This window comes from Nicotiana tomentosiformis, chromosome 6 (genome assembly GCF_000390325.3).
Source record: "Nicotiana tomentosiformis chromosome 6, ASM39032v3, whole genome shotgun sequence".
NCBI classification, from domain to species: Eukaryota; Viridiplantae; Streptophyta; class Magnoliopsida; order Solanales; family Solanaceae; genus Nicotiana; species Nicotiana tomentosiformis.
The window spans coordinates 69,275,275-69,299,279 of record NC_090817.1 but is presented as its reverse complement, the minus strand read 5'-3'; the positions used below and the strand labels follow the sequence as shown (position 1 = coordinate 69,299,279).

At 38.9% G+C, this 24,005-nt stretch overlaps 3 protein-coding genes across 3 annotated transcripts; 1 reads left to right on the top strand and 2 right to left on the bottom strand.

Moving 5' to 3' along the window:
• Positions 1-2,038: 2,038 nt before the first annotated feature.
• On the bottom strand, positions 2,039-3,484 carry LOC138894167 (uncharacterized). Its single transcript, XM_070178849.1, has one exon. The coding sequence runs from the start codon at positions 3,482-3,484 to the stop codon at positions 2,039-2,041; it is 1,446 nt and encodes a 481-aa protein (XP_070034950.1).
• Positions 3,485-8,527: 5,043 nt separating this feature from the next.
• LOC138894166 (uncharacterized) lies at positions 8,528-13,874 on the bottom strand. Its single transcript, XM_070178848.1, has 5 exons — positions 13,617-13,874; positions 13,000-13,259; positions 8,998-9,562; positions 8,761-8,912; positions 8,528-8,582 (listed from the first exon to the last, which is right to left on the bottom strand). The coding sequence occupies exons 1-5, from the start codon at positions 13,872-13,874 to the stop codon at positions 8,528-8,530; spliced, it is 1,290 nt and encodes a 429-aa protein (XP_070034949.1).
• Positions 13,875-20,351: 6,477 nt separating this feature from the next.
• LOC104108602 (kunitz trypsin inhibitor 5-like) lies at positions 20,352-21,195 on the top strand. The gene has a single exon (XM_009617679.4). It carries the CDS (start codon positions 20,412-20,414, stop codon positions 21,039-21,041), a length of 630 nt encoding a protein of 209 aa, XP_009615974.1. The 5' UTR covers positions 20,352-20,411; the 3' UTR covers positions 21,042-21,195.
• Positions 21,196-24,005: the final 2,810 nt, after the last annotated feature.

Genomic DNA, 24,005 nt, shown 5'->3' with positions numbered 1-24,005 from the left:
ACTCTTTATTTCCCTGTTGGGAACTTCCACTTGACCACTAGCTTGTGGATGATAGGGAGTTGTGACCTTGTGAGTAACACCATACTTGCTAAGTAAAATGTCAAAGCCTTGTTGAAAAAGTGTGACTCCCCATAGCTTATGATTGCACGTGGAGTATCAAATCTTGTAAAAATATTCTTCTTCAAGAAAGCCACTACACTTCTAGACTCATTGTTGGGTAAGGCGACAACCTCAACCCATTTGGACACATAATCCATCACGATCAAAATGTAAGTGTTTCCACAAGAACTCACAAAAGGGCCCATAAAGTCAATGCCCTAAACATAAAAAATATCAATCTCCAAGATGGTTGTGAGAGGCATCTCATTTTTCTTTGATATTCCGCCGGCCCGTTGACATTCATCACATATTTTCACTACATCAGTTACATCTTTGTATAGTGTGGGATAATAGAAAACACAACTTAGAACTTTAGCCACTGTTCTTGCTCCACCATGATGACCATCATATGGCGAAGAATGACAAGCTCCACGAGTACTACCTTGCTCTTATTCCGTCACACACCTCCTAATCACCCCATCCATACAAATTCAAAAAAGGTATGGCTCATACCAATAGTAATCTTGACAATCTCTTTTGAGCTTCTTTCTTTTGTTTGAAGAGAACTCATCCGGAATGATACCACTCACAAGAAAATTGGCCAAGTCCGCAAACTACGATACCTATTTCATTGATAGTGCCAAAATTTTCTCATCGAGGAAAGAGTTATTGATTTCAAGGTCGTCATGTGGCCTCCCCTCCTCCTCCAAAAGAAATAAGTGATCTGCCACTTGGTTTTCACTATCCTTCTTATCTTGAATATCAATATCAAATTCTTACAACAAGAGCACCCTTCTCATCAACCAAGCCTTAGATTCCTTTTCTCTCATAAGATAGAGAAGTGTCGCATGATCCGTGTGGACAATAACTTTGTCACACATCAAGTACGGGCGGAACTTCACAATTACAAATACAATAGCAAGGAGATCTTTCTCCGTAACGGTATAATTGACTTGGGCACTATTCATGGTCTTACTAGTGTAGTAAATCAGATGAAAAACTTTATTGATTTGTTGCCCCAAAATAGTCCCAACCGCTATATCTCTTGCATCACACATGAGCTCAAACGGCAAACTCCAATTTGGAGAGGTAATGATAGGATTAGTTGTCAGCTTGAGCTTCAATTTTTCAAAAACCCGCATACAATCATCATTGAAATGAAACTTGGCATCCTTCTCAAGGAGCTTACACAATGGGTTCACCACTTTAGATAAATTCTTGATAAAGCGCCGGTAGAAACCCGCATGGCCCTAGAAACTCCACACACCCTTTACCAAAGTGAGGGGTGGAACCTTAGAAATAACCTCAATCGTCGCCTTGTAAACTTCAATACCATTCGTTAAGATCTTATGGCTAAGTAAAATGCCCTACTCAACCATGAAATGACATTTCTCCCAATTGAGTACCAAATTAGTTTCTTCACATCTAGGCAACACTTTCTCCAAATTTGCAAGACAATCATCAAAAGAATCCCAAACCACTGAGAAGTCATCCATAAAGACTTCAAGGTAGTCCTCCACCATGTCCGTGAAAATAGCCATCATACACCGATGAAAAGTAGTTAGTGCATTGCACAAACCAAACGGCATCCTCTTGAAAGAAAAAGTACCATAAGGACATATAAAGGTTGTTTTCTCCTCATCTTCTGGAGCAATAATAATTTGATTGTAGCCCGAGTACCCATCAATAAAATAATAGAAAGCACGACCGGAAAATATATCAAGTATTTGGTTCATAAAAGGAAGTGGAAAGTGATCCTTTCTTGTGACTTTTTGAGCTTACGATAATCCATACAAACTCTCCAACCGGTCACCACTCTTGTGGGAATTAGCTAATTCTTCTCATTGGTAACAACCGTCATACCTCCCTTCTTTGGGATACATTGAACCAGAGAGGTCTATGAACTATCAGAAATGGGGTAGACAACCCTGGTATCCAACTACTTGATAATCTCCTTCTTGACCACTTCTTGCATGGCTTCATTGAGTCTTCTTTGATGTTCAATGGACTGTTTAGCACCATCCTCCAACTTGATCTTACGCATGCAAAATCCGAGGCTTATACCCCAAATATCTGCCAAAGTCCACCCAATAGCCTTCTTTCTCTTTTGAAACACCGCCAATGTGGAATAAACTTGTACGTTAGTCAAACAAGAGGAAAACATAACCGGTAAAGTTAAACGAGGGCCAAGAAATTCATATCGAAGGTGTAGTGGAAATGGTTTCAACTCCAAAGTAGGTGGCTCTTCAATAGAAAGCTTTGTAGGCTGAGTCTTCCTATTTTCAAGATCCAAAGATAATTTTTGGGGTGCATAGTTGTACGACCCCATTTCTTGCAAAGCGTTCACACATTCCATGAAACCATCCATCTCATCATCATCAAAGTTTAGTAAAATGACTTCCAACATATCAACAACATTGATTGTAGCACTTGTATCATCAACAATAACATAGGATACCAAGTTCACAAAAGAACACACCTCATTGCTATTTGGTTCCCGCATAGACTTGAACACATGGAATATCATCTTTTCATCACCAACCCAGAAAGTGATTTCTCCAGCTTCCACATCACAAAGAGCCTTACACGTAGCAAGGAAAGGTCTCCCAAGAATAATAGACACTTCATAATCAACCTCACGGTCTAGTATAACAAAGTTCACCGGAAGAATGAATTTATCAACCCGGACTAGAACATCCTCAATCACTCCTAACGACCTCCTCATGGTATGATCGGCCATTTGAAACCTCATAGATGTGGGTCTTGGTTTCCTAATTTCCAAAGTTATAAACACCGAGTATGGCATCAAATTGATACTCGCCCCAAGATCACAAAGAGCTTTAGCAAAATTGGCACTCACAATAGTAAAAAGAATCATGAAAGCACTGAGATCTTCCAACTTAGGAGCCATAGAATGAAGAATTGCACTCACTTGATGACTGAATTTGATAATTTCCAAATTTATCGACCTCTTTTTGGTCACAAGATCTCTCATAAACTTGGCATAACTCTGCATTTGTTCCAAAGCTTCTACCAGTGGCACATTAATTGAGAGACTTTTCATCGTTTGAATGAACTTCTTGAATTGAGTCTCACCATTTTGCTTCCCAAGTCTTTGAGGATTGGGAGGTGGAGGCTTAGGCAGTGGTGCCTTAGCCTTTTGCATTACCGGCTCTGGTATGTCAATAATGTGATACCTAGACATGTTTACCTCCTCTTGAGTCTCTTCCACACTATCATCAATGTCAATCTGAACCTCATCACATGCTTGAACATTATTGTTTGCAATTTCATACTCTTGTACCACTTGGTCATCATCCACAAGTCGCCTTTCATTTAAGGTGGGTGCATTCCCGCCTCTTTCACTTCTTGTGAAAACCGCCATAGCATGCCCCGTGTTTTTACCATCCTTTGGATTTACCACCGTATCACTTGGTAGTTCACCCTTAGGACGAGTATTAAGAGCTTGAGAGATTTACCCTATTTTAACTTCAGGATTATGGATTGATGTGGTATGTGAGGCAAGTTGGGCATCCGAATCAGCACTCTTCTCCATCATTTTCTTGAACATTTTCTCAATACGACCCATTTCATTATTTGATACATTGGGGGCCTTGGAAAATCCGATCCTTGATTTCCTTGATTATTATAATTTCCCCAACTACGTTGATTGTTGCCTCCCCAATTTCCTTGGTTGTTGTTATTGTTCCAATTCCCTTGATTGTTAGAACCCCAATTACCTTGGTTATTTTGTGGTCGCCATTGTTGTTGATTGGAGCCTTGGAAATTGTTCCTTTCTCCTTGGTAATTGTTCACAAATTGTACCTTTTCCTTTTGCTCATGATAAGAATCAGCTTGATCAAAACTACCACCATCTTGTACATAACTCTCCAATCGGGATTAAAATTGTGAACCCTTGGTCCTCTTCTTGTTGACCAACACATTTAACCCTTCCATAGCATGAACTTGCTTATCAGCTTGAACTTGATTAAGTTGGGCCTTGGCGAGTTGGGTCATAGTTATTGTCAATTCGAAAATGGCTTGCCCTTAGTCTTGCAACTCTTTATGTAGATGAATCATGTTGGGATCACCTTATGGAGCATTAGCTCAGGATTGCCAAGCCAAAGACGTTGCCGCCATCTCATCAAGAATCTCACATGCCTTCGCATAAGGTGTTGTCATAAAGTTGCCTCCAGCCAATTGATTGATCACACACTGGTTCGTAGTATTAATACCACGATAGAAAATTTGTTGGATTATGTTGTCAGTCATATCATTATTTAGGCACTACTTTACCATTGTCCGATACCGCTCCTAAATTTCTTGCAATGGTTCATTGGGCTCATGTTTGAAAGCTAATATTTCATCCCTAAGAGTAGACATGTTCCCGGGAGAGAAAAACTTAACAATAAACTTTGCCGCCAATTTATACCAAGTATGTATCGAATGATTTGGGAAGCGTTCCAACCAATCTAAAGCTTTACCCCATAGAGAGAAGGGAAAAGGCTTTAGTATCAAAGCATCCTCTGAAACATTTGTTTGTTTGCTCCCCCTCCACGTACCCATAAAACCTTTCAAATTTTTATAAGTATTTTGATTTGGCGCCCCGGTGAAAAAGCCTCATTGCTTAAGCAAAGTGAGCGTCACACTGGTAATTTTAAAGTTTCCCGCCCTAATACGACGGGGAACTATTGCACTTGCGTAAACTTTATTGAGCAAAATTCGGTGTTGCATCGCTTGTGGCTGTTGTGGTTAAGGTGGGGGAGGTGCGTGCACGTTGTTTTGTTGACCACGGCCTCGACAATTTGGTTGTGGCACGTCATCTATTTGTTCCTCCACGTCGTCCACCTCGCCCAATGACAAATTTTCGAGATCATTGTTTGCCATTTTGTACCTACGATTACTTCAACAAATTAGTAACATGGAAGGAAAATAATATATTTTAAGAACACACTCAAATATATAGCTAACACAATAAAAACTCCCCGACAACGGTGCCAAAAATTGATCAACGTCCAATCAGTACTCAATAATGAGTGAAAACGATCATTGCAATTATAATATCCAACTAGAGTCGGGGTCGATTTCCTTAGAGAGTTTATAATGGGAGTTGAGGTAGATACTTGAGAGAACGTGAAATAACTAAATTATACTTCCAAACAAAGAGTGATTGTTGTCCAAATTAACACTAAGAGATTAAACTAATTAAAAGCAACTAGAGAGAGAGTAAATTATTTTTGGTGTTTTTAAACAAATGGGGAAAATCCTAGGTAAGTAAACTTCACCTAGGTTCAAACCCAATGGGTATATTAAGTTAATGCTTATTTTGTAGATCGGGGTGTATTATAACTCTCAATTCTCAAGTACCCACTCAATACCTCTCGGTTATAGAGTTGTTATGCCCAATTGGCTTTCTCAAGTCCAATTGGGTAGCAATGCAAACAATTTATATGAGTCCAAGTTAGGGTTTTCCCTATCTCTAGTTCAACCCCTTTAATCAAACTAGCCAAAATATTAACTACCTCAATTTCTTGTTAGCCAAGTTTTCCAAGACTAGGTTCTGCTTTCTCAAGCAAGAACTAAGTCAAATAGGTATGAATCAATGTTTGCAACCATTAACTCTAGAAATAATGCATAAACAAAGCTAAATAATAAACACCCAATCATAAAAATATATTAGATATATTAACCCATAAGATTTACACACTAGGGTTGGGTCACAACCCTAAATAAAATCTAGCTACTAATGCTAGAAATCAAAGAAAACAAAGTAGAAGAAGTAATTAAATCCATAAACTACAATTAATTGATAAAACTAATGAGTTTTCTCCAATTTTGATCACAAATTTTCCAAAAAGGTAAAATATAATCGCTACAGCTGCTAGGAATACAAAACCTTCCCTAAAAAAGTGTTTCCTGTCTATTTATAGTTCCCAGAAATTCGCTGATAAAGATGCCCTTCGGGAGGTTCTGCGGCCCTACAATTTCATGTGCGTACCGCACTTTTCTTCTTCTCTTGAATTGGGAGGAATTCTACAACAGCATAATTCCATCTACGGCTGCACTTCAGCTTCCGCGGTCGCATATTTGATTGCGGACCGCACTTTCACGAGGCTTCACACTTGGTCTTTTTGCACCTTCTATGAACTTTTCAAATCTTGTCAGTACGACTAGCTTTTGCGGTTGCACAATTTGGTGTGCGGACTGTGCTTCTTCAAAACTTCTCCGAGGCTTCAGGGCTTCTTCTGTGGCCGCATATTTATTTTTGCGGATCGCGTAATCTTATGCGGCCGCAGTATTACTTATGCAGACCACACTTCTGCCTACAGTTCTCTTTCTTGCCTTTTTGAGCTAGAATACTCCTTTTTGAGTTAGATTTCTTCGCTAAGCTCCAATCCTCCAACATGCCTGCAATTCACATGATTTCATTATTTTTGGAAACAAAATTCACTACTTTCAGATTAAAACTAAAGCAAGAAGGTACTAATAAGTGGTTAAAATCCACACTTATCAACTTCCCTCATCACGTAGTCAGCCTCCGACGTCCCTAATCACCGAGATAATGATCCTTAGAACGACCTCCTATATATTTTTTCGTCAACAAGACAGTAACGAGCTGACTTGGTCCGTAGCCTGCGATGCTTTCGGGTCTTCAGGCAATTTTCCATGCTTAGGTATTCAATGAATCCGTTCTTCCAATCCCAGATTAAGTTGGTTGAATTAACTTCACAGTAGCCGTCCACATCCAATATAGAATGCAGCAATTGAACTACCACATCAAAATCAGATCCTTTCATTTCTGTGGATGAATCTAAATTGGCTAATGCGTCTGCCTCCATATTTTCCTCCCTTGGAATGTGGATGATTGACCACTCTCTGAACTGGGAAAGTAATACTTGAAACCTTATTCAAGTATTGCTACATGCACTCCTACTTAGTGTCGAAATTCCGTATACTTGGTTCACCACCAGCTGGGAGTCGCACTTTATTTCGATGACATCGGAACCTAGTCCTCGGGCTAGTTCGAGTCCTGCAACTAAAACCTCATACTCGACTTCATTGTTAGTTAATGGCACAGTTTTAATGTCGTATCTCCGTGTTTCCCCCGAATGAGTGATTAATACTACCCCGAGAATGGACATTTTAAGTTGGAAACCCCATCCGTAAACAATGTCCAAACTCCCGATACCAACACTGCTTCTTTAGTTGCTAAAGGCATTAATCCTAGACTACAATCGGCCACAAAGTCGGCCAAAATTTGTGACTTGATTGCAATCATGGGCTTGTATTCAATGTCAAATTAAGTAACTTCGACTGCAAATGACCCGCCAACTCAGGCTTATGAATGACATTCCTCAAAGGGAAAGGTTGACATGACATCTATTGGATGACATTGAAAATAAGGTCTATGCTTTCGAGAGGAAACCACAAGAGCTAAGGCCTACTTTTCAAGGTGCGGATATCGTGTCTCCGCTCCCGATAATATTTTACCAACATAACAAACATGAAATTACATACCTTCTTCTTCCCAGACCAAAACAGCACTTACCGCTACTTCCTAGACCGACAGATAAATCAACAGTTTCTCACCTTCTTCCAATTTTGAAAACAATGGAAGGCTAGACAAGTACCTTTTTAGGTCTTTCAGTTCCTGTTGTCATTCTAGAGTCTACATAAAATCGTTCTTCTTTTTCAAAAGCGAAAAGAAGTGATGGCACTTTTCTGAAGACCTCGAGATGAACCTGCTTAGAGCTGCCAATCTATCGGTCAACCTATGTACTTCCTTCATGCTTTTCAGCTGGTCCAGGATATCCTTGATGGCTTTGATTTTATCGGGGTTTACTTCGATTCCTCTTTGTGAGACCAAAAACCCCAAGAACGTACCGAAACCCACTCCGAAGGCACAATTCTCTGGGTTGAGATTCATATTGTACTTTCTCAGAATGTCAAACGTCTCTTGGAGATGTTTCAGATGATCTCCTGCATCAAGAGACTTAACTAACATGTTGTCAATATAAACTACCATTATCTTACCTATTTGTTTTTCAAACATCTTATTAACAAGCCTCTGATAAGTGGCTCCGGCATTTTTAAGCCCAAAAGGCATCACATTATAGCAATATGTGCCGAAATTTGTGATGAAAGAGGTCTTCTCTTGATCTTCCGGGTCCATCCTAATTTGATTATACCTAGAATAAGCATCAAGAAAACTCACTAACTCATGTCCGGCCGTAACATCAATTATTTGATCAATGTTTGGCAACAAGAAAGAGTCTTTAGGCATGCCTTATTTAAATATTTATAATCTACACACATTCTAATTTACCTCCTGAATTGAACCTATATTTAGTAATCGGGTTACCTCTTCCTTAATAAACTTGTTCTGACCTCTGCTATCGGTCGTTTCTTTAGCCTTACCGGATGGAAATTAGGATCCAAACTTAGCTTGTGGACCGCCACCTCCAATGGAATACATGTCATATCTGAATGCGACCATGTAAAACAATCAACGTCAGATTTTAGAAAATCCATAATTTTTAACCTGAGTCGGGACTTAACCCCGTCCCGAAATGGAATCTTCTTTCCAAGAACTCTTCAAAAAAAAACCACTCGTTCAAGCTTTTCTGCGGTTGATTTGGTCTCATTTCTCTCTTCCAGTACCTGGAAAGACCTTGGTACCTGATATAATTCCAATGTCTTCTCGTCTTTATCATCTTTGATTGAGATGGAGGAAGGCAACAGTTTCTGTGATTGCTATTTACTCGTTTCTTTGCCCTTGCTACTAGAAACATCTCCTTTGATTTGCTTAATCCCTTCAGGAGTCGGAAATTTCAACAGTTAATGGTATGTTAAAGGTACAACCTTCATTTCATGTATCCAATGCCTTCCGAGGATTACATTATAGCCCATGTTGCCATCTACCACTTCGAACAGGTCGGCATGTGTGGGCAGCAAAATCTCTCCTCGGGTTGTCACACTTGATATGTTGAATCTAGCTAGAAGCTTTGTCTCCAGAATGATGTTCCCGATTAGCTTCGCTTGCTCCAAAACTCTCCATTGTATGATGTTGGCTGAACTTCCTGGATCAACCAAAACACGCTTAATTTTGAAATCTAAAATATTAAGAAAAATTACCAAAGCATCGTTATGCGGTAAAAGAAGTCTATCACCATCTTCTTCTGTGAAGGTGATGTCATCTTCTGAGACTTCTCGGATCCTCTTTCCATGAGTCACCCATATCTTCGTCTTCTTCGCTGCCGAAAATGTCACCCCATTTACTTCATCTTGACCGAAGATCATGTTTATCATCATCCAAGGTGACCATATAGCCGGTTTTGATGGTTCTGCAACATCCCGATATCTTCCATAGTTGTTTTTGGCGCGGCCACCTAAACATTTTTTGAGGTGAACATTCTTCAACAACGTTGTCACCTTTTCACGAAGATGTCGGCAGTCCCCAGTCCTATGGATATGAGTCCTATGGAATTAACACCACAAGTTAGGATTCTGTCACGACCCCAATTCCCCATCGGAGGATGTCGTGATGGCACCTAGTTTCTAAGACTAGGTAAGCCTAACATTCACGGAGAAATAGCAGAAATAATAATAGAACTTCAAATTTAAACCATCTAGCTATCATAATAGAACTCAACAATACTGCTGATAGTCATTCCCAAAATCTGGTGAGACTGAGTCATAAACTCTACACGAATATATTGTAAAATCCCTAATACATCACTGTCTAAATAAGAGTAAGCAGTAGAAAAATAAGGACAGAGGGTGACTCCAAGGCCTGCAAACGCCGGGTAGGTGTACCTTGTAGTCTCTGAACTGAATGTTATACTCACTGGTGCCTAGCCTGGGTCGAGGTACCTGGATCTGCACAAAAATGTGCATAAGAGTAGTATGAGTGCACCACAACGGTACCCAGTAAGTATCAAGCCTAACCTCGATATAGTAGTGACGAGGTCAGGTCAAGACACGTACAAGGATAAGAAAAGAAGCTGAACAAGTATATTACAGTATAATAATGGAAACAATGAAAATGAGGCAATAAAGCAATACAACAAGATAAGCTACAACTGAATTTAAAGTAATAGGGGCAACAAGGAAGAAACACAGAATAAGAACATCAAGAAAATAATGCTGACAAATACAAGTGAGGTAATGAGAGATAACAACAAGAATCACAATCGAGGTACCGCCTCGTATTTTTATTTCTCAATTTCAAACACATTTTTTTCTTATATCACCGCGGGAGCCTTGTATTTAGTTTTAAAAATCATTTTTTCCAAAATAGCTACCCGCGTTTTAGCCCACCTTATCACAATGTGTGGCTTCAAGTAGTTCTCATACTAGCAACATGCATATCAAGCGCACTTTATCTCACCGCATGTGTATCAACCTCTAGCCTTATACCACCGCATGCATATCAATATCACAACATAATCACAACTCGCACCACAAGTGCTCATATGCCACAACTTGCCAAAAGAATCAACAATACCAATGTTTCCACAACAAATAGCCTATGGATCAACAACAATATGTACGAGAGTCTCAACAATAACAAAATAATGGTGAATAGCTCGGCAAGAGAGATATCTCAACAATAAACAACTTTGTCTCAAGTGATAATGACATTCATAACTTCAACACCAATAGATAAACAAGATATGTTCCATTAATTAACAACTTCAAGTAAGAAATTCCATAATTAATGAAGTAACAATATAATAAGACAACAACAACAACAACATACCCAGTATAATCTCACAAATGGGGTTTGGGGAGGGTAGTGTGTACGTAGACCTTACCCTTACCTAGCGAGGTAGATAGGTTATTTCTGATAGACCGTCGACTCAAGAAAAGGTGAAAAGAGAGAAAAGGGAAGAAGACGAAGACGAAGGAGGAAGGAGAAAGAAAGAAAAGGGAGACAAAGGACAATAAGGAAAAGGAGAAAAAGACAACAACAACAACAACAAGAAGAAGAAGTAAAAGAAAATGTAGCATCAAATAGTAACAAACATGATAACAAGACAATTAGGAAGGCAATAATTTCAACTTAAGCATAGAAGAGAAAAATAATAAGTACGAGGCGGAACAAGTGTTAACAATTTCAAATAAAGCATATGAGGTTAGATTAACAATGAAAGTTATAACATGCTATGCCAATTTGATTAAAGACATGAAAAGAGTCTAAATATCCTAAACCGGTCAAATACCACATATAACCCTTGTACCCACCCGTCATTTTGCGTACATGGCTTCCACATATCACAAATATCACAAACAGCTCTAATCCTAAAGGGTAATTTTTTCATACAAAGTTAGGCAAGATACTTACCTCAAACAAGCTAACACAATCCACTAGTAAGTCTTTTCCATGAATATCCAACTCCGGATGGCTCGAATCTAGCCAAAATAACTTAATACCATAAATACAAACTATAGGAAACTATTCAGGATAATAAAGTTGCAATCTTTAAAGAAAATCAAAGAGTCAACTCAAAATATCAAACCCAAGCTCGCATCTCGGAACTCAACCAAACTCACAAAATTCGAACATCCATTCAATAACGAGTCCAACCATACTAAAATAATCCAATTCCGACCTAAAATCGACCTTCAAGTCCTCAAATTATAGCTTAGAAAGTTTTCACAAAATTCCCCAATTTTTTTCCAACTCAAAACACTAATTAAATGATAAAAACAATGATAGATTCATGTATAATAAGCAAATATGAGTCAAAAATACTTACCCCGATCAACTCCTTGAAAATTCCTTCCAAAATTGCCCAAAATCGATCTCTCTAACTCAAAAGATGAAAAATGGAACAAAACCCTCGATCCATCTCTTTTCTGCATAGTTATTCCGCTTTTGCAGCTCCGCACCTGCGGAATATCCATCGCAGATGTAGCTTTTCATTAAGCCCAGGCAAATCCGATTTTGTGGATATAAACCACTTATGCGGACAGGTGATCGCTTCTACGGACGTTCGACCGCACCTGCGGTCCTTATGCAGCTGACCAAGATCTGCTTCTACATAAAGAAAATTGCTTCTGTGGGTGCGCACCTGCACCCAGGTGTCCGCACCTGCAATACTAGCTCAACCCAGCTCCTCTTCGCACCTACGACTCAGAGGTCGCTTCTGTGGTGCCGCACCTTCGGCCCAAAGTTCGCAGGTGCGATTACACCAGATTAAGCAGCTTTTCAGCAATCAACCAAGTCCAAATGAACCCTATTTCAATCCGAATCACACCCGGGGCCCTCGAGACCCTGTCTGAGCATACCGTCAAGTTCCAAATCATATAACGAACCTACTCGGGGCCAAAAATCATATCAAACAAATTTGAATCTACGAATCGCATCCCATTTCAAGCCTATAGAATCAATGAACATTCAAATACTAAAACCAATGCCGAAACGCATCAAACCAATACCGATTGACCTCAAATTTTGAACACAAGTCATAAATGACAAGACGAACCTATTCCAACTTCTGAAACCAAAATCCGGACCCAATATCAATAAAGTCACTCTCAGTCAAACTTCTCAACTTTCCAACCTTCAATTTTTCAACTTTCGCCAATTCAAGCCAAAACGACCTACGGACCTCCAAATCAATATCCGAACATAAGACTAAGTCAAAAATTACCATACGAAGCTATCGAACTATCAAAACTCCATTCCGGAGTCGTCTATACAAAAGTCAAAACTCCGGTCAACTCTTCAACAAAAGCTTTCAACTTTGGGACTAAGTATTCCAACCACTCCAAAACCCACCCGAAATCCAAAACAACTACCTCGACAAGTCACATAACCACAATTTAACATATAGAAGGCAATAAATAGGGGAACGGGGCTAAAATACTCAAAATGACCGGCCGGGTTATTACAGATTTCTTTGGCTAGGATCTAATCGAATTGGTTTCAGGAACATAGCTTCTTTAATATTTCTCATAGCCGACACCAATACTACCAGGCTGATATTAAACTTATAATCATATAACCTAGGATATGGTGAATCTCGAGACCCCGACGCCTCTTTCTCTTGCAACGATCTGCTAATCCGACCATGATCTGCCCTTTTATAGGAAGCGAACCTATCCGATGACTGGAATCCTTTATTACCAGGCCCATCAGTCCTCTCGTAAGGCTGAAAATAACATATAGAGTACCTCCGATCTGCATCAAAATTATTTTTAAATTTATCTTTATTTCGGTCATGATTTCGTCCTTTTGAAGACACCGAGGAGCTAAGTTGATCATCTTCTATTATGATCTTTGACTCGTAACGATTGTGAACATCTGCCCATGTGGTTTCCTGAAATTCTAGCAAGCTTTTCTTCAGTTTTTAGGATGCAGTGGAACTCAACGGGTAGAGACCCTTTGTAAATGCCTCCGCTTCCCACTCATCCGGTAGTGCTGGTAACAACATCTTTTCCTTTTAAAACCAGATCACGGACTCTCGTAACAGTTCGAATTTTCCCTGAGATATTCTAAATATATCCACCTTCCTTTCCTGGACCTTTCTTGCTCCACCATGAGCTTTGATAAATGAATCTACAAGCATTTCAAAAGAATCAATGGAATGTTCAGGAAAGAGAGAATACCAAGTTAAGGCACCCTTTGTCAGAGTTTCGCCAAACGTTTTCAACAAAACATATTCGATCTCATGCTGGACCAAGTCATTTACCTTTACTGTCATAGTGTAAGTTGTGATGTGTTCCTGTGGATCCGAAGTCCCATCATATTTTGGTATATCTGGCATCTTAAACCTCTTTGGGATCAACTCTTGAGCCGCACTTGGTTTAAGCGGCAACTGCGTATGTAACGACCCTACCAGTCATTTTGAGCTCTAGCGTATCGTTTAGAGGTTTGAGGCCTTGAGTAGCTTCACCTAAGGTATTATGACTTACACGTGTGATCAGAGTTGAATTTCAGGAAGTTCAGAGTTGATTTGGAAAGAAAAATTCTAATTTCGAAAGCTTTAAGTTGGAAGAATTGACTAAGGTTTGATTTTTGAGTAAACAACTTCGGAATCGGGATTTGAAGGTTCTAATAGGTTCATATGATTATTTTGGACTTAGGCGTAGGTTCGGGTTGAGTATCGGATCACCCGGGAGCATTTCGATGCTTATTGTGAAAAGTTGGCATTCAGAAGGCTTCAGAATTTCCTAAGTTTTGTTTGAGGTAGACGTCTCTTTCATCGTGGCAATATTGCGAGAATTGAAACAGGGCTCATATGTGTTATGAGGCGTGTTGCGGGCATCTAATTCATGAGATTTCAACTGTTGTGGTCGTAGGATGTATTATGGGCATGTGAATTATTCGGTGCATGATGTGAATTCAGCAAAGGTGTACGATCATGTTTTGGTACAATGTGTAGTGATTGATATGGTGTTCGTATGTTAGAATCAGGTTTTGTAGAGAAATTCAGAGGATGGAATTTGGTTCTAAGGCTTTTCGACTAAATAAAAGGGAGAATCTTTAATATGGCTCGGGCTAATTGTTCAACTGGGTTGTGGTAGTACGGGTAGATGCACGAGGTGTTAAACAGTGATTTTGGACAACTCTGAGGCAGTCCTTAGCACGTTCGAGGACGAACGTTTGTTTAAGTGGGGAAGAATGTAACGACCCGATCGGTCATTTTGAGCTCTAGCATATCGTTCAGCGGTTTGAGGCCTTACGTAGCTTCACCTCAGGTATTATGACTTGTACGTGTGGTTGGAGTTGAATTTCGGGAAGTTTGGAGTTGATTTGGAAAGAAAATTTCTAATTTCGGAAGCTTTAAGTTGGAAGAATTGACTAAGGTTTGACATTTGAGTAAACGACTTCAGAATCGGGATTTGAAGGTTTCAGTAGGTTCGTATGATGATTTCGAACTTGGGCGTAGGTTCAGGTTGAGTATCGGATCACCCGTGAGTATTTCAACGCTTATTATGGAAAGTTGGCATTTGGAAGGCTTTAGAATTTCCTAAGTTTGGTTTGAGGTAGACTTTGGTGTTATTGATGTCCGTTTGGGATTTCGAGCCTTGGAATAGGTTCGTATTATGATTTATGACTTGTGTGCAAAGTTTGGTGTCATTCCATAATGTTTTGATATGAATCAGACGCGTTCGTCGAAGTTTGGAATTTTGAAAGATTAAAGAAAGGTTTCGATCGTCGATTCGCAACTTTGATGTGGTTTGGTGTGATTTGAGACCCCGAGTAGGTTCGTGTCGTATTTTGGGGATGTGTTGGAATGTTTGGATGGGGTCCTGGGGGCCTTGGGTTTGAAACAGATTGAAATTTGGATTTGAGGTAATGTTGGAAACTGCTGAAATATGGTGTCACCGCACCTGCGGTGGTTTGGTCACAGGTGCGGACACGCAAGTGCGATAGGGGTCGTCGCAGAAGCGGAGAAAGCCAGCCAGGAGAAGGGCCGTAGGTGCAGAGCTTTGGCCTCATCTGCGCAAGCATAGAAGCGAAACCATGGGCGCAGAAGCGGGTGAAGGCGCAGGAGCGGAAGAATCTCGCACATGCGATGCCGCAAAAGCGGGGAATATTTCCGCAGGTGCGAGGCTTCGTGTTGGGGGATTTTTTGCAGAAGTGGAGGAGTAGTCGCAAAAGCGACGGCGCAGGTGCGACGTTCTGTCCACAGAAGCGAACTTGGTTGTGCTTAGTGGGAACCGCACCTGCGATGAGAATTTCCGCAGGTGCGGAGCCACAAAAGCGGCTAATGGACCGCAGGTGCGAAGGTTGGGCTGGGCTGGGCAGTGTGTTATTTTAAAATGGGGGTTTGGCTCAATTCCACTTTATTTCGTCCATGGGAGCCGATTTTGGAGCAATTTTGGAGTGCCATCTTCATCATCTATTATGGGGTAAGTGATTTCTTCACATTGTGAGTTAAATACATGGTTTATATATGGATTTAGCATGAGAATTTATAGAAATTTGGGATTTTAGTGGAAAATCTAGAAATTCGTATTTTTGGATTTTTACCATGATTTTGAACATGGATATGGAAATAAATCATATATTTGGGTTCGTAATATTGTGGGTAAAGTTTATCTTTGAGAAGGCACGTGGGCCCGAAAGTTGATTTTTATTGGCTTTTCGAACAAAGTTGGAAATTGTTATAAATTGATTAATTATGGGTAATATAGTATATATTTATGGATTTGCACATTGTTTGACTAGTTTTGGATTGAAGGGCATCAGTTTGAGGTGCTGTAGAGGCTTTGGAACCGGTTATGGAACTTCAGAGCGAGGTAAGTCTCCTGTCTAACCTTGTGAGGGGGAAACTACCCCTAGGTGATATTTATTGTTATGTGCAACTAGTTGTGGGTGCTACGTACGCACGAGGTGACGAGAGTACGTACGTAGCTAAAGCGTATTTATGTTCGGGTAGACTTAGGACTTTATCATGTAATAATTGAATTATTTGAACTCGTTCTGCTGGCTTAACTAATCAAAGTTATAACTGAATTTGATTTAGAAATAAATATATGTATAATAGGCTGAGCCTTAACACTTTGAGTTGTGGGTGAGTTATTTGAGAAACGATAAAGATTATATTCGTTTTATGCTCATATACTGTATTGTAAACACGTGTCTTGTAATTCGGTAACTTCCTTCCTTCCTTGTGGAGCGGGCCGAATTCCTCGACAGTATAATAGATGCATCTATGGTTCGTGCCGCTTGACCCTCGGCAGTGTACACATTATTCTGGATCGGGCCTAACGACCTCGGCAGAATCGTGTGTTATATCGCTAGTAGTCCGAATATTCACGAGATAAACCTTCCACTGATGCCCGACATTTTTATGGTATTCCTTAGTTATTTGATTTTGACACTTGAAATTTCCTGAGCTATTAAGGTTGAATACAAGATCGAGAAATTTATACTTTAAAAAAAATATTTGGAATATTATAAAATTTACAGATTTACCCCACTATCGTTGTGCACTTTATATATGTTCTGAATTATTATATTATTTTATTGGTCCTAGTAAGTGTCGATATCGACCCCTCGTAACTACTTCTCCGGGGTTATACTAGATACTTACTGGGTACGCATTGATTTACGTATCCATGCTGCACTTCTGCACTAAATGTGCAGGATCTGACAGGTTCATTTGGTGATCATCATGGGCGTAGGCGCATCTGCTGAGAAGACTTTATGTGAGCTGCAATTCAGGCTATGCATCGCAGTCCACCGAGTTACCATCGTACTATTTATTTTATTATGTCTTATTTACATTCTGGACAGATGTTATATTACTATTGTACTCCCTTAGAAAATGCTCATGCACTTGTGACACCGGGTTTTAGGGTTATACTAATTGATGCTTAGGATTTCGTACATTATTATCGCCTTTCATTTCTTTTATAAATTACAAATATTGTATGTTCCCGTGACTTGGAAGTGTAAATCTCCTTTTCTTATTAAAATTTGTGATTTCGAAAGTAATAAAATTAGCAATCAAATTGGTAAATTACCGTTGGCTTACCTGACGGTGGTGTTAGGCGCCATCACGATCTATAGTGAATTTTGGGTCGTGACAGCGTATACTTCTTTGAATCTGGTCCCTTTAACACTGACGGAGCTTCCGGGATTTGACCCATCCGAGCATGGAACTCTTTAGCATTTTGGTCCCTTCGCTCATCATTTCTCTCATAAATCTCATGAGCTCGATTTTGAAAAGGTCATTTAAGTTGTTGTTCCCAGATCCACTACTGGTACCTCTTGCCTCGTCAAAACCGATTTCCTCCCTTGGAGTGTCGTTATCGGTTCTTTGAACCGTTTGATTCGCAAAAACACTGGGAGGAATCAGAGCCCTTCCATTAGCATTATTGGAAGCACCCGATAACACCTGTTTCAATTCTGTCATCACCTGATCTTGCCTTGAGAGGTGATCCATAATCGTCTTTTGTTGTTCTCTCAAGATTTTGACCGTTTCAACAACGTGTTCATCATCCGCATCATCAGGAGTTGGTCCCCTCATATGTCGAGGATACTGGCCTTCGTGAACTGGGGTTGCTTCATCTCATTCGTTGCGGGTTTCGCTGGTTGAATCATCATGTTGGAACACATATTCCTGTTCATTATGTGCTCCAACGTTGTAGACATTGTTGACATCATTAGCTGCCATACCTGATTTTTCTTTTACTAAGGAGGGAATCAAAATTTGCTAGTATCAGATGAATGGATCAAAGCAATTACACAATTGTCTATGCCCCATGGTGGGCGTCAAACTATTTACCCGTAAAATTGTACAGTTGAATTTGTAACATGGTGTATAGACAAGTGAATCGATTTGATCCAAAAATACGAAATAAATAAGAACAGAAATAAAATTATGAAAAAAAATTAAAGGTAATACAAGTCTGGCTAAGTGTTTATCTTCTCCGATAGTAGTGGCAAGAACAAAATTAAGAATAAAATAAAGAAAGCAATTCTATAGAATAAGAGCAGATTATAGCTTTTTTGTACAGAATGTTTTTTTCTCTACGATAGATGTTAATTCTCCTATTTCTAGCCCTATTTAGGAAGACAAGATCCCTAAATCAAGCTCTTCTTGAATTAGAATAAAACCTTCATTGATGGCTGCATAACGGTTGGCTATAACTGCAGATATTCTCTGTAACGGCTGCTCGTTGAATGCTACCCGATGTCAATACTTTGAATTTTTGTCATCGGCTACTCTGTCTTCAGAATTCATCCAGCACTGATCACATGCTTGCACCCGATATCGACTATTTACTGACTCACATCTTACCCGTCTTCAACTCCACGTGGCATCTCTTTATTCGTCTAGTTGAACCAATTTTACCGTATACAAAGTGTTGTTTCAAATGTAAAGTTGATGACTTGAAAGTTATTAAAGTAAATGGATTTTGTTTAAAAAAATGAACAATACATAAAAAGTTCTCCATAGCATCTTCAGTGTAAAGTAGAGGAACAAATATTACTCCTCCATCACCACTTCGCTAGTGTTCATTGCCGGAAAATGCCACCCAAATCAGTAACCACTACCTCATCAACTTCCGGCATGATCACCCAATTCGCTGATCATCGCATCGGTTACTGAACCAATGCAAGAAAATTTCACCTGTTACACCTCCTCTGGGTTTATGTTTAAGTTGTCCTTAGCTTAGTGTTGTTGGATTGTGCTGATTGGATTTAACTCTGGGTGTTAATAGTTTTATAAGCTTCTGCTGGTGTTGTTTTATTGTTATTGCGTGTGTTATTTATTCCTATCAAGATTCCTGATTATCTTTGTTGATTTAGATTGTTGGATTTCTTTTTTTAATCTGTTTGTTATTGTCTAAGAATTTTTTGAATCAGTTTTAGTTTATTATCTAATAAATGATGGACCTTTTTTACTTTTACTACTATGAATTATGTCCATTTTTGGATAGCTTGAATGAAAAAACAAAAAGCTGCCGAAAGAGATGAACGAGAGAAGGGTGGTCGCCGGAGAATTTTTCGGTCATCGTCACTGATGGTTCTTTTCCGTCTTTTTTCAGTGGTCTTTTTGAATGGTGAATATTATTTTCAACGTGGAATTCTGACTAGGCAAAATATATTTTAAAGTGAGTTTATATCCTAGTTGGAGACAGTTAGTGGGGAGGGGTATAATTAAGCTATCTCAGTAATAATGAGGGTATTTTTTATACCAAATCAAACGAAAGGCATAATTACTTTATTTTGGGGTAATTCAAACCCTTTCCCTTTTAAATACTTTCCCAAACACATAAAAAAACCAAATTTTCAAATCCTATTCCCACGGAATCCCACCTCACTACAGATGAATACCATTATAGGGTCAGAATTCAAAAATGTCGTTCTAATATGCACTATCTTTCAAACGCGTAAAGGCCTTTGACGAAGTCATTTCGTTCCAAAAATGATTACTTTTTTTGATGTATTTCATGAAAGCCGCATCATGTCCCTCTGGCGCACTTAAGTGGCAAATCACATTGCGGCGTGAATTCAATTAACTATTTTAGCTTTGAATTGGTCTTACATGTATGAAAGCTAAAATATATATTAAGAACTCAACATATAAATTACAAAATATTAAGAACACAAAATATTATAACATATTTAATATGATAAATTTAATAAGTCGTGTCAAATAAATTCACTTAAATTAAAAGTATTAAATTATAGACATGTCATAAAAACAAACGAGCATGGAGATTGGAGATCACCCACGTGCAAAAATCATCACCTATAAATTGGCATCCACTTGCCAGGAAGACTCATATCAACTGCACAGTGTAGTGTAAGACATCTCAATTTCCACGAATTAAGAAAAATGAACACCCTACTTCTACTACTTTCTCTTTCAATTATCCCTTTAGCCCTATGTATACCCAATCCCTCAAGATTCTTAGCAGGTTCATCGCCATCTCCAGTTCTTGACATCAATGGCGACAAAGTTCGAGTTGGTTCCAACTATTTCGTTCTTCCAGTGATCCGAGGAAGAGGCGGCGGACTCTTACCTTCCAACGTTAAGCAAATCAATACGTGTCCTAGGGACATTATCCAAAATTCCGATGAGGTCCAACAAGGCTTGCCTGTGGTTTTCACACCTTTTGATGCCAAAAAAGGTGTTGTTCGTCTTTCAACTGATCTTAACGTCAGGTTTTATACTCCAACTATTTGTGCAAGAGAAACTATTTGGAAACTTGGGACCTATGATGACAAGTTGAAGCAATATTTCATAGTGACTGGTGGAGTTGAAGGAAACCCAGGGCCTCAAACTGTGAGCAGTTGGTTTAAAATTGAGAAACTTGGAACGGATTACAAGTTCCTATTCTGTCCAAGTGTGTGCAAGATTTGCAAGGTTATTTGCAAAGATGTTGGTATATACACTAAGGATGGAGTCAGGTTTTTGGCTCTCAGTGACACTCCCTTCAGGGTTATGTTCAAGAAGACTTTCTAATTTATCCTGCTTTTTTCTCCAGTTTCATGCTTACTTGGGAGCTTTATTTTCCAATAATTAATGTTTTACTTTTCTAATGTAATCTTGCTTGTGTTCGTTAATTGGAACATCAGTCTTCTCAGATTTTGAATAAATAGTAGTCTGCTTCATATAATTCTATTTCTACCATAGGTCCTCTATAAAATGATCATGTGGTAAAAACTTTAAGGTTGTCGTATGCTGTAAAGGATAAACTGTAAAAGATGGAATTGTATCGGGCAACTGTAAGTGTCAGAATGATTTTAAATTTGGTAAACCTATTTAATTGGACACGAAATTTTAGAAAAATAAAATTTAATTTGTAATGTAAAATTTGATATATATGTTCTTTTCAAATAAGAAAAGAAATCAACAAAGAGAATATTAAAGTCAAATGTCAGCTATTGCAATTCAATCAAAATATGAAAACGTTATCTAAAATTAGGAGGCGACTCCTAACTTCAAAGTGTTCATAACTTCACATGCATAACTACGTCTTGTCTACACCATACATACCATCATCTTTCCTTTTCCTTTGTTTTACTGCAATATTGGGCGTCCACTAGGTCTTAAAAAGTGTGCACAAATAGTTCCTTTATTCAATTATTGTCCTCCCACTGTTTATGTCACATGCATAACTAAGTCTTGTCTACACCATACATACCATCATCTTTCCTTTTCCTTTGTTTTACTGCAATGTTGGGCGTCCACTAGGTCTTAAAAAGTATGCACAAATAGTTCCTTTGTTCAATTATTGTCCTGCCACTGTTTATGTATATAGCCTTCTGCGGTTTTAGGAAAGCTTTTCATATCTTACAAAGACCAGTAAACCAAATTTCAAAATTATCGTTGGTGACTATCTTGGACATTTTTATGTGTGAAGGTTGGATAATAATGCTCAATATTTTTCATGCATATCCAATCCACAAGCAGGGCCATATACAGAATTTTAGATAAGTGGTATCCACATTTTAAAACGTAAACTAATAAAACATTACTATAGTAAGATCATATTAATAAAATACACATCAAACACATTAATTTAAACAAGTGAATCACAAGAAGAAAAATATACAAGCGAACAGTTTTTCGTATTATTATTAAGAACGTTTTCTAAGAAGCTCTTTTCTCAAAAGCCATATTTATATGGTGTTTTTTTTTCTTATACATATTTTCCTGAATTTCGTTGAATAAACTTTTCTGAATAGTTGGGACTTGGGGACTCATAGGTGGATCCAGGATTTTGGGGTTCCGGGTACTAAGCTAATCGATTTGATCAACTCTGGCATTGGTGTCACGACCCGGAATCTCAATCATGGGGCCATGATGGCGCCTAGCATCCATTTGCTAGGCAAGCCGATCATAGAATATAACGATCCGACCGATCGTTTTGAGTATTTTCGCCTCGTTCTCCTATTTATTGCCTCCTCTATATTATATTGTGGTTATATGACTCGCCAGGATAGTTGGTTTGGTTTTGGGTGAGTTTCGGAATGAATTGGGTCACTTAGTCCCAAAATTAAAAGCTTAAGTTGGAAGAGTTGACCAGAGTTTGATTTTTATGTATACGACTTCATAATAGAGTTTTGATGGTTCCGATAGTTTCGTGTGGTGAATTTGGATTTAGGCGTATGTACAGATATTTATTTGGAGGTCTGTAGGTTGCTTTGGCTTGAATTGACGAAAGTTAAAATGTTGAAGGTTTGGAAGATTCAGATATTTGATCGAAAGTTGGTTTTATTGATATCGGGGTCAGATTCCTATTTCGGAAGTTGGAATAGGTCTGTTATATCATTTATGACTTGTGTGCAAAATTTGAGGTCAATCGAAGTTGGTTTGGTATGAATCAGCGTTAGTTTTGGAATCTGAATGTTCATGGATTCAATAGGTTTGAAATGGGATGTGATTCATAGATTGGATGTTGTTTGATGTGATTTTAGGCCTCGACTAGTTCCGTTATGTGATACGGGACTTGATGGTATGTTTGGACGGGGTCCTGGGGGCCCCACATGTGATTCAAATTGAATTCGGAATCATTTTGGACTTGGAGGAATTTCTGTCGAGTTGAGGTACTGGTGCAATCGCACCTTCGCACTTTGGGTTGTATGTGCGGCACCGCAGAAGCGGCATGTGAACCGCAAAAGCAAGTTTGGGCTAGGAGAGCTGTGACCGCCGGTGCGGTCCTTTCTCCGCAGAACCGGACGTGCAGAAGCGACTTCCTTCCGCAGAAGTGCAAGCGCATATGCGCTTAATGGTCCGTAGAAGCGATATTGGCTGAAAAGCCGCACCTGCAATGGATTTTTCGCAGGTGCAGAGCCGCAGATGCGGAATTATTTGGTAGAAAAAGGGGCAAATTGAGGGTTGGAGTTATTTTTCATCTTTTGAGATATAGACCTTGATTTCGGGCGAGTTTGGAAGGAATTTTCAAGGAGTTGATCGGGGTAAGTATTTTTTTACTCGGATTTGATTATTTTACATAAATCCATCAATATTTTTATCATTTAATTAGTTTTTAAGTTAGAAAAATTGTGAAATTTTGTGAAAACTTCCTAAACCATAAATTGTGGATTGGAAGATCGATTTGAGGTCGCAATTAGATAATTTTAGTATGGTTGGACTTGTTATTGAATGGGTGTTCGAATTTTATAAATTTGGCCGGATTTCGAGATGCGGGCCCAGGGTTGGCTTTTTGAGTTGACCGTTTTGATTTTCTTTAAAGATTGCAGTTTTATTATCTGAAATAGTTTCCTATGGTTTGTATTTATGGTATTAAGTTATATTGGCTAGATTCGAGCCTTTAGGAGTTGGATATTCACGGAAAAGGCTTACTAGTGGATTGAGTTAGCTTGTTTGAGATAAGTATCTTGCCTAACTTTGTGCGGGGGAACTACCCCTTAGGATTTGGGTTGATTATGCTATATTGTGATATTTGAAAGCTGTGTACGC